General features: G+C 45.8%; 1 protein-coding gene across 1 annotated transcript in view; it reads right to left on the reverse strand.

Moving 5' to 3' along the window:
* The window catches only part of IKBKB (inhibitor of nuclear factor kappa B kinase subunit beta), a 1202582-nt gene that overhangs the window by 540823 nt on the left and 645705 nt on the right, over positions 1-16054 (reverse strand). Inside the window, exon 16 of the mRNA XM_069617660.1 lies at positions 5716-5825. Within this exon, the coding sequence (XP_069473761.1) occupies positions 5716-5825 (110 nt within the window). The remainder of the gene's footprint in view (positions 1-5715; positions 5826-16054) is intronic.

Consider the following 16054-nt stretch of genomic DNA (forward strand, 5'->3'; position numbering starts at 1 on the left):
CACGTGGTGCCTGTTCCCTCTGCAGCTGGTCTCCCCTTAACACTTTTACAGTTCTTTGAACCTGTTTCAACTTGCCACTTTACAGCTTCATTGACCACAGCCCTGGTCTTATCGGCTCTCCCCTCGACTCATCGGCTCCGATTAACCACTTGGCTTTCCTCGTAACTGGAGTCAAGACCGGTACCGTGATAGCAGGAGTTTCCCTCGCTCCTGCTCATCAGCGTTGAGATGCTCTGTGTACCGTTGACATCTGTTGCAGCACACTTGGGCTATTGTCCTTGGTCTTACGATTCCCTCTGCGGAGGTTTCGCAGGTCTGTGTCGAAAAGGGCAAGGTCGTGTCCCTCCTTGTGAGCCTCTCAATATTCGCCGCCTTTCTCCTCCTTTTGAACTGCTGGGTCTCGTTAGCTGTCTCGTCATGCGCCCCGCCTTGGCTGTACTGTGCCCTCTTGCTCCACCTTTTATCCCTGTGGGGAAAGGAAAGGGCCGTCAGGTGTGTGTGATTCAGGTTAATTGCCTGACTTTGTCTGACTCTTGGGCTGGGACATGTCAGGTTAACAGGGTGCATATTCCGTGGTCTGTCATAATATAACCAAGTATTTGGGTCAGAAAAAGAGGGTGGTAGAGTTTCCAGGTATCCTACAGGGTCGGAAGGGAAAGAGCTGGTACATGGAATTATAACCCTGATATTAGAGTTTGTGGTGATCTCGGAAGCGTAGGTTTTTGGGGGTTTGTGAAATAAGCAGGAGTGTTTGTGGGAATTAATAATCAGAGGGACGGGATTGGTAGGGTTTATGAAGCAAACAGGAATAATTGGGATTGTGAAATGAACGGAGGGAATTATGGGAACCGTAGTGTTTTGTCAGGGGAAAACTCGGTGTTCGAGACAGAATAACTAGAGGGATGTGATATATGATATGATATGGCATTTATAACGCGCCTATACACAAGTGTTTCAAGGTGTGACGCGGCAAGGGAGGGGGAACAGAGGGAAGACAGAGAACAGTGATCCTACTAGGCAGAGTGTCAGTCAGATTGTGCAAGTGCAGGGGAAGGGGGAAGAGGAAATGTGCAGAGTGGGAGGTGGGAAGGGGACAGCGCAGTACAGGGGATAATAGAATAAATAACAATAAGAGAAGCAGGGCTAGCTGGTGGCAAGTGCAAGGGTAGGTGCAGACATCAGGAGGTGTCAAGTGCTGGTGGGGGACTGTAGGGATACAGAAAACAGTCCCCAAGTGTGGGGTTTGCCAGGGAGGCAGTGCAGGTGTGCAAATGGCGGGGGAGGGGACCTGGGCCCGAGATCAGAGGGTGGCCAGGTAACTAGCACAGTTTCAGCCAGAAATTCAGCAGGGGAGAGGAGGAGAGAAAGCAGAAGCAAAGAGGAAGGTTTTGAGGTGCTTCTGGAACCGGAGATGGTTCTCCTCAAGGAAAAGAATACACAAGGGTTGTTTGGGTGGGACGCAGGTAAACAGGGATTCTGGGGTGCAAATGGGTTTGAGACCTTAGGGGATTGGTTATATACAGAGGGGTCGGTGGATTGGGTAAGTGATTTACTGGTAGGAAGGGGGGCAGATGTGGCACAGCCCACAAAGTTATCAGGGATCTCACCTCCTCTTCTTTCTATATATAGCGTCTCCCTTTGGGCATTCTCCTGAGCATAACCCTGGGCTCCCCTACCTAAGTGATCTTTCCCTGCTCGTCTGCCTTCAGGGTTGGGATAAGAGGGCCAGCCCTTTCTTGGCCACCTGAATATATGGGATTCTCGAGGTCTGCTGGGTAGAATACCTTCAGGTTTCTCACAGTCCACACAGTGAAATATAAAATGATTACACTTAGACAGGAAGTACAAAAATACTCAATTTATTATGGGGCCAAAAACATACTAGGAAAATGAATCAAGAAGGTCATGTTATGACACGACACTCTAAATATAAAACATATATACAGTCACAGTTGGTTAATACAATGCACCCCAATACCTGAACAGGAAGGTAAGTAGTTAGGCAATTGTATAATGAGTGCACAGGAATAGAAGTCCTAACTTTATAAGTCCAACCCTAAGTTGAATGGGGCATTGTGCACAAAAGTTCACAAAGTATCTTTAGAAGATGGGAAAAAGATAGGAAACATTCCTGTGGGTCTGAAGATTGTTCCAGAAGTCTTTCAAATGGATTTACAGTGAAGTACAATATTCTCCCTACACGTTAGATCAGCTTTTTCAACAAATGTTTTAAAAACAATGGAATGGAATGTAAATCAAAGATCTTTACAAACTTTATAAGGGAGGAGGCACAGTAAGTATTGTGACTACTCACCGTCCTTACTCAGATTTTCCCAAAGGACTTGGCGGGTTGAATGAGGCAGATTTTCCTGCCGTTTGACCCAGTAGAAGATGCCTAGTAGCTGCAGGTCAATGGAAGTTTCCGGTCGGGTCCAGAAGCTGAGTGCAACCCTTTCCTGTGAAGAAAAGCAGCAGGAACCGATACAGGACTCTTCAGGACACTCTACCAGACAGGGAAGGCCGGCTCCAGCAACAGTCACTGCACACGGTCGACAGCAGGCGTGTCACTAGTTGCGAACAAAGGAAGCCTTCCAGAACAGGACCCATCGATGCTGGGACGCTGAAACTTGGCACGAAGGTGACTTTTAGAACCAACTGGAGACCACTGAAGGTCCGGGCAAACACGCAGAACGGCTATGCTTCTGGCACGGTAGCCCAAAACGTAGCTGGTCAGTCCACCGGGAGGTCCAGGGACAATTGCAGAGGCTCCAGTCTGCAGGATCGTGAGAAGGCGATGTGACTGGCTGGTCCCACAAGTCCAAAGGGTGAAGCACCAGCGAGGGTCTTCGGAGATCGGGCAGTCCGGCAGGGCTTTACTGGGACAGCAGCAAGGCTAGTTGCCAGGCCTTTTCAGGATTCGTCCTCGGCTCTTCTGTCATCTGCAGAGCTACCCAGGATACTTGGCTCCTCTTCTGATCTGTTGGAATGGCTGCAGGATTCCTCTTCTTATCCTAAATTCAGTGAGCGATTAACCCAGGCCTCCAATAGCAAGGGTCTTCACAACTAATACAGACTCTGAGTGGTCTGATCTTGGACCACTGTGGGGTTGACTCATGCATGCACACTAGACACACTGGCACCAGTATGTGGATTGGGACCAGACAGTCCCAGCCCACTTCCTGAGCCCATACACACATGGCATGCAATAGCCCTCGAAAACAGAAGCTTTCCCGGGCAAATGCATGACCATAAAAGGGAATTCCTATCTGGAGAAGGCAGGCAAAAGGCCAAAGAACAAAGTGGCCCAGGAACAAGTGAAAAATCTTGTGGCACTGCCATCTTGGGACCAGAGGCGTAGCCAGGATTGTCTAATAAATGGTGCCTGAAGTTAATGTAGTCGGGCCCACCACAGTGGCATTAACATCTGTAAATGCCCACACAGCGCTGCTGAGTGGGCATTCACAGATTATGGGTGGGCCTTGCCCACTCAGGCCGACCCTGTCTACGCCTCTGCTTGGGACACTACCCGCACTTAGAAGCCAAACGTGCTAAACATGAATGAGCTAACTAAAAATACAGCAAACATTGTAAAAATATAAATGCAGCCACCAGCTTTTCTTTAGGCACATTTAAAAGTAACCAAAAATCCTGTTGCAGCAAGTCTAGGGTGATACAAAAGTATCCCCATTGCACTGCATTGGAAGAAGATGCTGTGTGCAATATGAAAAGGTTACCCAAACAGGTAACATGTCAAAAGACAAAAGAAAAACAGTTTCCCAGTACTGACAGTCTGAAGGACTAGTCAGTTTCCCCATAACAAATTAGCAAGAGGCCAGTGAAGAGAAGCTGAACCCTTCAAAAACTCAAGACAAGGTATTGTATTGTTTATTCATTTATAGAGCGCACCAGGCCCGTGGGCATCTGGGCGCATTACAGGTTTCAAGTTCCAGAAGACAAGGGCAAAAAAATACATATACATTAAATTATGTGGCAGCGATGTACATATTTACAGAAGCAGATATATTACATACAGTTTCCTACTTTGGTATAATATACAAGATTTGGTGCAAGGATACATACATGCGTATGTGGTCACAGGACTCGGGAGTGCAGCCACCTCTTAACATTAACTTAAAGGAATGGAAAGGAGAAGTGGCTCTTAAGGAATCGGGGATGGAGTTCCATAGTTGCACCGCTAGGACTGGAAAGCTGGAGCCGCCTGTTTTTTTTAGTTTGAAATTGGGTATTTTGAGACTGTTGGATTGCGCCTTTCAATTCGGTCGTTCTGACGGTGGTTTGGTGAAAAGAAAAGCAAAAAGTCGACAGAATATGGAGGGAAAGTTGCCTAAAAGAGAAAACGTTCCTAACACAAACACCAACTCTTGCACTTGGAAAAAGACTAAAAGAAACCCAAGATGGTGTTACGTTTTAAAGACTTCCTTCCCCAGGCATGGGAAAGATGGTAATTAACCAATCAATTCAAAGGGGGAACGGAGAGGGTTTTATAAATAATGTTGAAAATCACAGACAGCGTGTTTTGGGCTGGGAGCTAACGAGAGGGTTTTTCTGAGGAAGGAATCGTCACAGAGCAGGGGAGTCCCTTGAGTCCAGAAGTGGGGTGTCCTCCAGTAAGGAAGAGAAGAGCCCCCTCAATCCCAGAAGAGGTTTGCGCTCCAATGAGGGGGAGAATAGCCCCCTGAAATCTGATGGGATGGTGCAGAAGAATTTCTGAACACCAAAAGAGGGGTGTGCTCCTATGAGGAAGAGGTAAGCCTTGGGGCTGCAGACGAGGGGTGGCTCCCAGTGCGGGGGGGAGGAAAGACCCATGAGACCAGAACAAAGACCCCCTGACCCAAGAGAAGGTAGGGGCAAGAAGTGACTTTGACCCCAGAAGACGGGATGTGTAACTGAAGAGGAGAGCCCCTGGAATCCAGAGAAGGGGTGTGCTACATTGAAGAGAGAGAGGGAGATGATGAGCAGGGAACTATATCCCTAGGAGATTGAGAAGGGCAGTATATCCCTGGGGGTGGATAGTGAGCAGGGCACTATATGCCTGCGTGTGGAAGGGTGAGCAGGGCACCCTAATCCTGAGTAAAAGAACAGAGGGGGCGAGCCCTTTGGCCCGGAAGAGGGAAATAAATGACAGAGAGAAGGAGAGCCCCGATAAAGGGGAGGAGCTTTGGGACACTTGGCAAAGGGAGGAAGCCCTAAATCCTGAGAGAGGCCTTGTTGACCCCAGAACAAGTGATAAAGACTGGATGCTAAGGTAACCTAAACAGGAGACCTTTCTATTTGGAACCTTCTGGGTGCCTTTTTGTTTGCTGTCTTTGGTTTAGAATCATGACTTCAAGAGCTACATCTCCCAAGAACCTCTATGTTACAGCCATCACGAACCGTTTTGCCATGTAATAGTTTTGTTTAATGAAACCCTTTAAGTTTATTCTGGTGTCAGTAGTCTTGTGTTCCCTCGGCTGTGTGACATTATACAAGCAAAGTGGTTGGGATGTTTTCAAGGTGACATGGAGGTAAAGGCTACCTGATTCACTATGGAAACTTAAAAGAACAACCTGTTCCAGCAAGTCTTTATGGTTTGAAACTCTGGGCATACAGAGTGTTGGCTCATTTGCACTTGCAGAATGCCTTCAATTATTAAGTACAATGTGATGAAGAGAAACACTTTGGGGGAAAGAGGAGGTCTGTTATGTTGGTACTCACAGGTCATCTAGGGAGCCACCCTGCCTGCGGCTCAGAGGACTTCTTTGGAGATCCACAATATCGGTCTGCAAAGCCATCATTTTTCCGACCAACTGCTCCACCTCCTCCTCCTTGGGAAGTAGCACATAGTTAATAAAGAGACAGATTTTACCATTTCCGATGTATGTAACCATTTTCATCACATTGATTTCCCAAATGCACTTGGGTTTTCTGTAATCACTCTCAACACGGTCAATCTATAACAACCCAGGCTTTCTGAACCTGCACTCCAAGCAGTAAGACCAGCATATATCACACAGGCATTGTGGACTTGTTCTCCACACAGTCAATGAACTATCTCACTCAAGCTTTCGCCATATGCTCACTTCACCGGCCGGACAATCATCTACTAAGGATTTATGTGTACCTTCGCCCCAGTCACTCCTTATACTCAATCCATAACCACCGTCAGACTTTTATTACACTCAAGTTTTCCAGACCCGTTTTACTCATAGTAATCTAATATCATATTTAAGCATGCTGTACTTGCTCTTCTACTATATTCTTTCTTTGCGTTCCTCTTAGTGACACTCCCTGACCTTTTTTTGCCACAGTTGCATTCCTCTAACTTACATATACACTACCTTATGTTAAGCTCACATCTCCTGGTCCAATACTCTATCCTCCATGGCCGCACGCATTTCATTTTTATTTTATTTTGACATTTGTTGAGCACAACTCTAGCTTTAAGAATCAACAGGGTACATCAGCATGGGTTATAGGGCATAGATCTGAGGGCTTCAGGGGGAAAAGCTTTCCAACAAAGCGATTACTAGCATACCATTTATTGCAGCAGGAATAGTTAATTTCAGTTAGCGGGGAACATGAAACAGTGCTGAAAGTGAAAGTTGGGGGAGGGGTACAACGTGGAGTAGGCTGTAGACAGTGGTCTCCAATAGGGATGCTGGGTGGGTTGTGAGGTATCTCACATGGTGAGAATAAGGTGCTCTTTGAGTAAGTGTGTCTTTATTCCTTTCCTTTTCTGAATTGGATGGGGCAAGTCTGTTATGGTTGGTTATGAGGTTCCACAACCTGGGAGCATAGACCAAGAAGGTACATGTGACATCTAGATTGCATTGATAGGCCTCTCTCCCACTATACAGGTCTCTTAGGTTTAGTCGGGGTTCCAGTTCTAGATTGCATAGTACGATATTTAGATCTCATTGACAGATCCTTAGACAGGTCTCCCAAACCCCACTGATCAACTCACCCCGAAAGGGAGACTGAACCCACCAGTGAATTACTGTGATGCGACACCCTCATTAGAGGCTAACAATCATAAGGCATATATCCTAGCTGCGCCCCTCCAAATAATCCTTCAACTAGTAGATATCCTCCCTAAGCCCTCACTGCAGTGAACCACCTATACAGAGACGGACACTGAAGAGAGCCACTGAGAACACCTAACGATATAACCCCAATCCACCTCCCCTACCCCTCTCTAGACAGCAACTGAACAAGCGGACATCTGCCGGAAATACCACCCACAGACAGAGACCTAACTGTTAGCGGTCAGCCCTCCATTCACATTACAACACCACAAGACAACCAGACCAAAGCCGAACCAACTGGACATCAACAAACAAATAAAGACTAAACAACTTCTTCCAATGCCGCGCAAACGACCCATCTGGAGAGATAGAAATATAGAAGCAGCAGCAAACACTCCGGAACAGCAACAAAGAACCACAACTACAGAACGCACCCCCGAAGTCAGGAACAAGAACAGAACCAACACGGAGAGAAGAGACAAATCCCTCTACCTAACGCTTTACCTCACCGACCACGGGTCACTAGAGCAAACCAACCCAATCCTAGAAGCCGCAACATCAAAACACCCCACACAATCGCGCAGAAGAAGGATGAATAACACAAGTAACAACAAACATACCTCCGATTCGATAACACCTTTCATCACAAAAGCAAGAAGAACTTCCTATCGACAGCCACAACTCTTGGAAGACGAACCCGATGAAAACAAATCCAAGACAGAACCTAGAAAAACCTTTCGAAGACACCGACACCCCAAAAACCACACCTCAGCAAGAGTTCGACCAGGAAGGAAACCCCCAACACCGATCAGAAGACGACCTCAACAAGAAAGTCCAACACAAATGACACCCCCAAACTCCACTGCAATCTCATAAGCGCAAGATCCATGTCAAAACACTCAACAGAGATCTTTGACCTACTCGATGACAACGGCATTGACATCCTGTTCATCACAGAAACATGGCTGGACAACAACTACAAAATCACACCCCAAAGCTGCCTTCCAACCAACTTCAAATGCCTCCAAATAAACAGGAAAATCAAAAAAGAGGGAGGCATTGCAATAGCATTCAAAGGACACCTAAAAATAAAAACAGATGAACCACTCAACACCCCAACTGTGAAACCATGGTAATACATCTAACAGCAAGCCCAAAAAACAACGTCACATCCATCCTGGTGTACAGACCACCGACATATGATCCAACCTTCGTCGACAACTTCATAGAAGCCACCACCAACATAGCCATCAACCACGAACACCTAATCAGGCTAGGGGACTTCAACATCTGGTTTGAAGACAGTCACGCCATCTCCCTAAACTCACTGACTGAACAACTCACTACCATGAAACGACAGCTAGTCAAAGGGGCAACCCATTCGGCAGGACACATGCTTGATGCAATCTTCGCGGAGGAAAAACTCATCACCAAGTCTGCATCCAACCCCCTAAACTCACAACCACCACAAAAAGAAACTGGAAACACGTCAAAGAAAGCAACCTATTTGAACAACTGGAGTTAACCAAGCCGTCAGCTACAGAACTGGAGCTAACTGACCTAGACGAGAAAGCAGAGATAATACACAAATAGATTACAGACGCAATCGACAAGATCGCCCCAGAAAAACCATTCACCCCATCAAAAAAAAGAGCAATGGCAAAATGGTTCACCCCACTATTAAGCACCATGAAAAAGGAAAACAAAAAACTGGAATGGAGAAAAGAATACAACCAGGACAAAAAAACACTGTTCCAGAGACAAATCCGCGCATACAAGAAGGAAATTCAAAAGGCGAAGAGAAGGCATTACGATGACAGAATCACCAATGCAACCAACATACAAAAAGAAATGTTTAACATCATTAAAGAGATGAGAAATCCACCAGGCTGCGAAAACACCCCGACCCCCTCAGAGAAACTATGCAATGGCAAACCACTTCAAGAAAGAAAATCAACGATATACGACAATCCATACCAACCGACCACAACATACTACAAAGCAAACCCACAGAACCCCAGCACAAACTCAAAAACGTTCCTGAAATATCAGCAGAGGCATTTGCATTGCTGGTAAAACATAGCAAGTAAGCTGGATCACCCATGGATCCCTGAACCCCCGGACATCTACAAATCAATCCTCGCAGAAGGAACGCCAGCAGAATACTACAGAAACCTTATGAACCTTTCTCTTGCAACAGGAACTGTACCAAAGACCTTCAAATCAGCATATATCAAACCACTTCTTAAAAACACAAGTGGCAACACAGAGGACCTCTCCAACTACAGGCCAATTTCAAACATTCCCTACCCGGCAAAACTCCTGGAAACCAATGTATATAAACTAACCCAAGAATACATAGAAAAACACCACCTCCTGGACCAAGCTCAAGTCGGTTTCAGACCTGCAAGAGGAACGTAAACAGCACTACTATCGATCTGGGACGACCTAAAAACCAACGCAGACTTGAACACAACCTCAGCCCTCATTCTATTCGACCTCTCTGCAGCCTTTGACAGTTAGTCATGACACCCTAACCAAAAGACTAGAAGACATAGGCATAACAGACACAGCACTACTCTGGACTAAATCATTCCCAGGCGACAGAACAGAAACCGTATGGATTAAACCCTTCAAATCCACCCCATGAGTTAACGACTGTGTAGTGCCACAAGGATCCTCACTATCACAACTGTACTTCAACATCTACCAAACCCCAGTTATCAGAGTCTTCAAGAAACATAACATTACATGCTACAACTACACAGATACTCAAATCATCTACAAAATCAAAGACAACCAAGCTGATCATTCAAACGTAATCGACTGTCTAAAAGAAGTCTTCAACAGGATGAATGGCAGCAACCTAAAAATCAATCCAGGATAGACATAAATCATGTTCATATCCAAAGACCAAGAGAACGAAATCACCATCCCATGGCCAATGGAAATGGGAACCGCACCATCACCATCTAAGGTAGTAAAAAAATCTGAGTCCTGATGGACAACACCCTAACCTTAGAACTGCAAGTAAACGCAACAGTCAAATGTTTTTTCCTCCTCCACACGGCAATAAGAATCCTACCTTTCCTCTCCTTCATGCACAAAACACTCACTATCGTCACCCTCGTCATTTCAAGTATCGACTATGCAAACAGCCTCTGCCTCAGAATTCCAGAATACCTCCTAAAGAAACTACAACGGATCCAAAATGCAGCAGCCAGACTACTCCTCAAACTATCAAGAATAGAACACATCACCCCTGCCCTAAAAACACTACACTGGCTCCCAGTAAAACATTGCATCACCTTCAAAACAATGTGCATAACGCACAGGGAAATCAGTGGACAAGGAGCAGAATTCCTAAAAAAAACAAAAAATCTATAGGATAACAAGACCCCTCAGGTCAAGCAACGAAATCTGCCTGGAACCTAAACCATACCTCAAGAAGAAACTGGGAGGCATCTCCTTCTACCACTTAGCCGCAAAAACCTGGAACATCCCAAAAGAAATGAGAAACACAAAAAAGCACCTAAAATTTAGCAAATTACTAAAAACCTGGCTCTTCAACACCACAGACTCAAGCTGAAAACCGAATCGGAAAGGAAAGGGATGAATTAACTGGACTCTGACACCCCCCCGTACAGACTGTGGACATCTCCAGATGTGAAGAAGCTCCCACGGCACCTGGATGAAGAACGCCGGTTAGAGGGGAACACTGGCGACATCCAAACTGAGACAGAATCAACTTTCCACCCAACAACTGCACTCGTCCGTAAATTGCCACCGGGTACCACAGTATAGCGGAATTATCGGGATATTAGCAATCACCACACTATATAAGCTGTGGACATGGGCAGGTGCGCTAGCCATATGAGTGGGAAGGGAAGCCTGGGGAGGAGGGAGCCAGATGTGAAAAGGACCTTGTGGGCCGGACGGACCAAGATCTAGACAGAGGCACAGGGGTGCTCCCGAACCCCACCTGGGGAAATTACAGAAGCCCAGCGCCTCAATCAGGATAAAGATGCCAACTAACCAATTGCACTAACAATTTTCCCCTTTTCATACACCTCTTAAAACTCCAAACCAAACACAACCACAAACCTACAGCATAACAAACCGCAAAAACTTCACTACATTGCAACAACAAAACAAAAAACCCACATAGACTCGCACAACAGTACACGACTACCAGACACAAAACACCCCAGGCCCAGCCAACAGAACCACCAGGCTGAGGCCGCCAACAGCACATCACTGCACTCTTGCACTTTTCCAGCTACTTACAACTAACCACCCTTCCTTTCCTCTTTCAAAGCCGCCAGAGCGTCAGGGGACCACTCCGGTGGTGATAGTGTGCGGTACAAATGTCCTTTAACAATAACATTAGCATTGTTTAGTTCTGGATGAAAGTTGGCAAAGCCACATCTTCCAAAGTATTGTTAAGTATTTGGGCTGGTGGATTTCTTGGCTTGCGGTTTCCTTCCTGTAGAGCATTTTACATTCTCATTCCTTCCCCTCTGTCCCACAGACTCCCATCTCCCACCACAGGAATGGCTTAATCCCCATTCTTTGTGCTTCACTTGCCTCCCACTCAGAATTTGGTTCCTCGCTATTCTCTATTAAGTTTTAATTTCTGACAAGGTTGCGCTGCCTCATGCTGAATGCTGAGGAATATGAATGTCGAACGTGCCATGGCGGTTAGGGAGCTGTGGGTGCTGTAATGCCTCACCCTGAAAGCTTTCCTAATGTCCAATCTGTAGAGAAGCCTGAAGTGGAAGATTTCTACATTAGCAGGTAAGTCTGTGATAAAAAGTGTGGCATGTGTGTTTGCATGTACTAGAACACACAGAGGATGATGGGTCAATACATTTGCTTCCATTTTACACTAGCTCTCATTTTGCTCATAAAGAGACTGGCTTTCCCTTGTGTGGTACATATCCGTGGGGTGCAATGGTGCGCTGTCTATCTAGTGTGAGGGGATAGAATAAAAACTGATCATAAATTCTCAATCAGAACAGAATGTGCAAATGAACAAATTAATGAACACAATCAAAACTAAAAACCTTGGGGGCTTAAGGGAGACGATGGGACTATATGAAATCCAACTTTATTCCTCTCTCTCATCTGCTCAATTGAAAAATCTATCAGGAATACCCAATTGTTTATTTATAAAAAGCTAAAACACACTATTTTAACTAAGGTGTCCACACAGCTCCTGAACATCCCTGTCTCACAACGGTCAAGCGGTTTAATCAGATTATATGATTACTTAACCACCTCTTTCTTCAGTACCCACAGGATGCTTATCACTTCTTCCTAGAAGTTAGAGGAACAGTCTAAACGTTATTCAGAAAGAGAGCCAACTTCCTAATAACTTGCACTTGACTCATCAGTATGGCTTTGAACCACTCAGTAAGCTGCTCGATGTAACCAAGTGGGCAACTAATTCTATCTCATTTGGGGAGGAGCAACTGTAAGGCACAGAGTTCCTTAGTACACCTTATTCATGCTCAATGCCACACGAGCTGCATTATGTGCACCGTGCATGTATTTTTATGGCATGCCATGTATCTGTGTGCATACATGGAATAGTTTGCCTTTGTGTATATATGGTTGTGAATGTGTGTGCGAGTATTACAAGTGTAAAACAAATGAATGAATTTTCGTTTTGATGGCTGTTTGTTGCTCCACATCAGCTCTGCACCACGCCAGGCATGGCGTTGTGGACAGTATTTATGGAGCTGCTGCATCCCATGACCGCAGTTCTGCCTTTATCATTAGCACTCAGTAGCTGAGATATGGCATTATAGATAAGGTATGCAAGCGATCTGCAAAGAGGAACAGGTTGGGAGGGCGATGAGGAATCTTTGGGAGTTACAGCCATCAGAAAGAACATTAACGAGAGCGAAGTCATTTGTTCTTCTATTAAATTCCTTATTCACACAGATTACTCATATTTGATGGACTCCTATAGCAGTATATCATTCTGGAGCAGGGAGGAAAGCGAGAAAACAGAACCTACACCAGAACATTCTGGAGGATTCACAGCCAAAGCGAGCATCCTGCCCAGGCAGGGAATCTAGGCTTTAATGTTTGGCAAACTAGTACAGTGAAGCCCATTTTGCCACCTGACACATATCCAAGACAAGCACCCCCCTCTGCAGGGCAGAGATGGTAGCCATGCATCTGGCTGAATGAGCAGCAGTACTGATAGTAGTAGTAGTAGTAGTTCAAGCGCAAAAGCAATTACCAGTAAAACAAATTTCAAGAAGCCAAATTTAAAAACAAGTTACCAACAATATAAATAAGCCAAAACAGCAACTGTGAGAAACCAGAGGGTATCCTCTCACCTACTCCCCTTGGATCCTCTTCTCAGGTGGCCAGGGAAAGGCCATTGCTTTTGGATTCTGATCCTGGGGGTGGTGGAGAAGCGAAGGGAGGATCACCTGGGTGGAGGGTCCTTGTGGATTGGGGAGAGGATTTACCCCATGCGAGACATGGTATCCCCCTTTGCTAATGAAAACCAACCTCCCTCTCCCCCGGTCTTTATGGGCTATTACAATGTATCTCCCCTTATTAAACCCACTATAGTACTGGGATGTGGAAGAGGTGACTAAGAGTAGTGAACACTAGTAGGTCATTTCACAACTCTGGTACTGAGACGAGCAAGAGGCCTGCAGAGAGTTATAAAGGTCAGGCATGTCCTAGATGCTCCATTAATTACGACTAGGCAATTACAATTGTGGACTCACACCTGCAAAGTGCTGAGTGCTTGCAGGTGTATAAAAGGTGGAACAATCAGCATGAGAAGGGTGACCAGTGGAAGCAGCAGGAGAGAGCTGAGGCTGATTGTTGGGGGGCCTGGGGGAGAATCCTGCATGCCAGGAGGGAGCCGAGGTGGGTTCTGCAGAAGGGACAGGACGCCTCCAGACAACCCCAAGAAGCTGTTTAGCCAAGGGCCACGAGAAGGTCACAAGTGTGGAAGCCTCCGTGGTCGGAGGTTCAAAGCCAGATCAGAGTCACCGACAGCGGCCACGGAGAGAAAGCAGAGCTGCCGTCAATGGACGGAAAGTGAAGTGCAAGCAGGGCTCACGGTCGAAGGAATACGAGTCGGCAGAGCAAATGCCGAAATCGCAGCCGCCTGGAGAAGACGCCAGGAACCGGTGAGTGGAAAAGGGAAGAGCATTCAAACTGGGGCGCTCCTGGGCTGTGGGAAAGCCAAAATAGATGCTGAATAAAGGAAAAAGTATGCGCAAGATGAAAAGAACCCAAAGCAACAGGTTGAGAGGAAAATTAAGGACAGTGTAAAGGAACACAAGCAGCAGATTAAAAGCTCACAATTATTGAATACCAAACTAAATGAAGGCTATTGGCAAAGCTATGACATGATAACTTGGTGTGAAAGTCATGTAACACCTATCGAAAGCACTGCACGAGCTGTATGAAATACAATCGAAAGCAAGTATGAAAGATTGCAAGAAAGTGTTAAAGCAAGGTGGTGAAGGAACAGGACCACCACAAAGTGAACTATATGCGAAGACACATTGTGGCAAAGCCAAGAGGCTGACAAACCAAGTGAATGTGGACCAGCACGCACGTACAGATACATAACAACCTGGGTGGGCTAGAGAGCGTAGAGTTCCTGGTTGCGCAACCTGTAATGTGTGGACTGTGTGGTCCAAGAACTGCGCCTAGACCAGGGACCTCAATTGTTGCTGAAGTGAAACAAGAGAGAGCAATCTGATTGATCTGTTAAGAACCAGAAGGAGAATAACGTTGGTCTGGTGCTGTTGTTGAACACTGAAATATTGAGAATGAGTACAAGTTGACAAGCTGAACTTGGGGAAGGGAACCCCGAGATGTTGTGGAACTGTCTTGAACTTGGAGAAGGGGAGCTGAAAAGTAATCTGCTGGAACAAGCTCAGAACTTTATTTGTAACACTATGGGCCTCATTACAGGTCGGGCTGTCCGGAATTAACAGTGGCGGTAAACCCGCCGCCTCTGTTAATTCCGAACCGCCCGATCCCGAGTCCTGCAGACGTGAGGTGATGTTCCCGCCAGGTCTGACCTGGACACCAGGGTCGTAATGCCCTGGTATTTCCGGGAGTCACAGAGGCGGAATGGTAATACGAGTCTTACCGCCTCGGTTACCACCGGACTCGTAATGAGGCCCTATTTCTTTTATTGCTGACATCCCTACACATTGTTTAGCTTTAGTTGTGAGTCAAAGTATAGGTTTTGGACACACATGCTTTTAAGTTGGACTTTGCGACTCAGACTTTCCTTAGTTTCTTTAGGTAGGGAAATCCCACCTTAGTATAGGGCAAGCTAGGCCTTCAACATCCTGACATTAGACTTAATAAAACATTTCTGTTTGAACTTTGAATCTGTTGTTTGTGTCTTGCTTCATGATGCCTCACACACCATCAAGCAATACTTATGTGTAGTGCTGTTCCTTATGACGATTGGTAGGTTTTACAACCTACAACAGAGGACTGAAACACTTGCCACCCAAGGATGTTTTCCTACCACAAGCAGATTTTTGACACTTGATCTGATTGAGTTGGCGGATAGGCTTTCACCATACAGGATAGATAGTCCGGCGAGATTCTGTTCACTATTTTCCAGATTAATGTAAGCGTCCTTTCCTTGACCATATCCTCAATCTGTAAACAGCCAAGCTCTTTGTGCACTTGATAAATATGTCACATTTTATCATGCCAACATTGGCAGAAATTGCTCTATTTTGTACAGCTTGTAATTTAGCATTTAGATTCTTTGAGATGCCAAGATAAATTGACAAGCAACACTGCACTCTGGAATGAGCTACTGCTTGGACTAAAGCTTTCAGGTGATCTGTGTCAAGAAACTGCCTGCATCTATTGATGTGATAGAGATGAGCTGCTTTAACTACTGTATCCACCTGCGGTGCGCAAGTCAATTTATTTATGTAAGTATTTATTACAGTGCACCGAACCCCGAGGCATCTGGGCGCTAGTTACAGGAAGTGCAAGTACATTTGTGA

The sequence above is a fragment of the Ambystoma mexicanum genome, chromosome 10 (genome assembly GCF_040938575.1).
Source record: "Ambystoma mexicanum isolate Mex_15411 chromosome 10, UKY_AmexF1_1, whole genome shotgun sequence".
NCBI lineage: Eukaryota > Metazoa > Chordata > Amphibia > Caudata > Ambystomatidae > Ambystoma > Ambystoma mexicanum.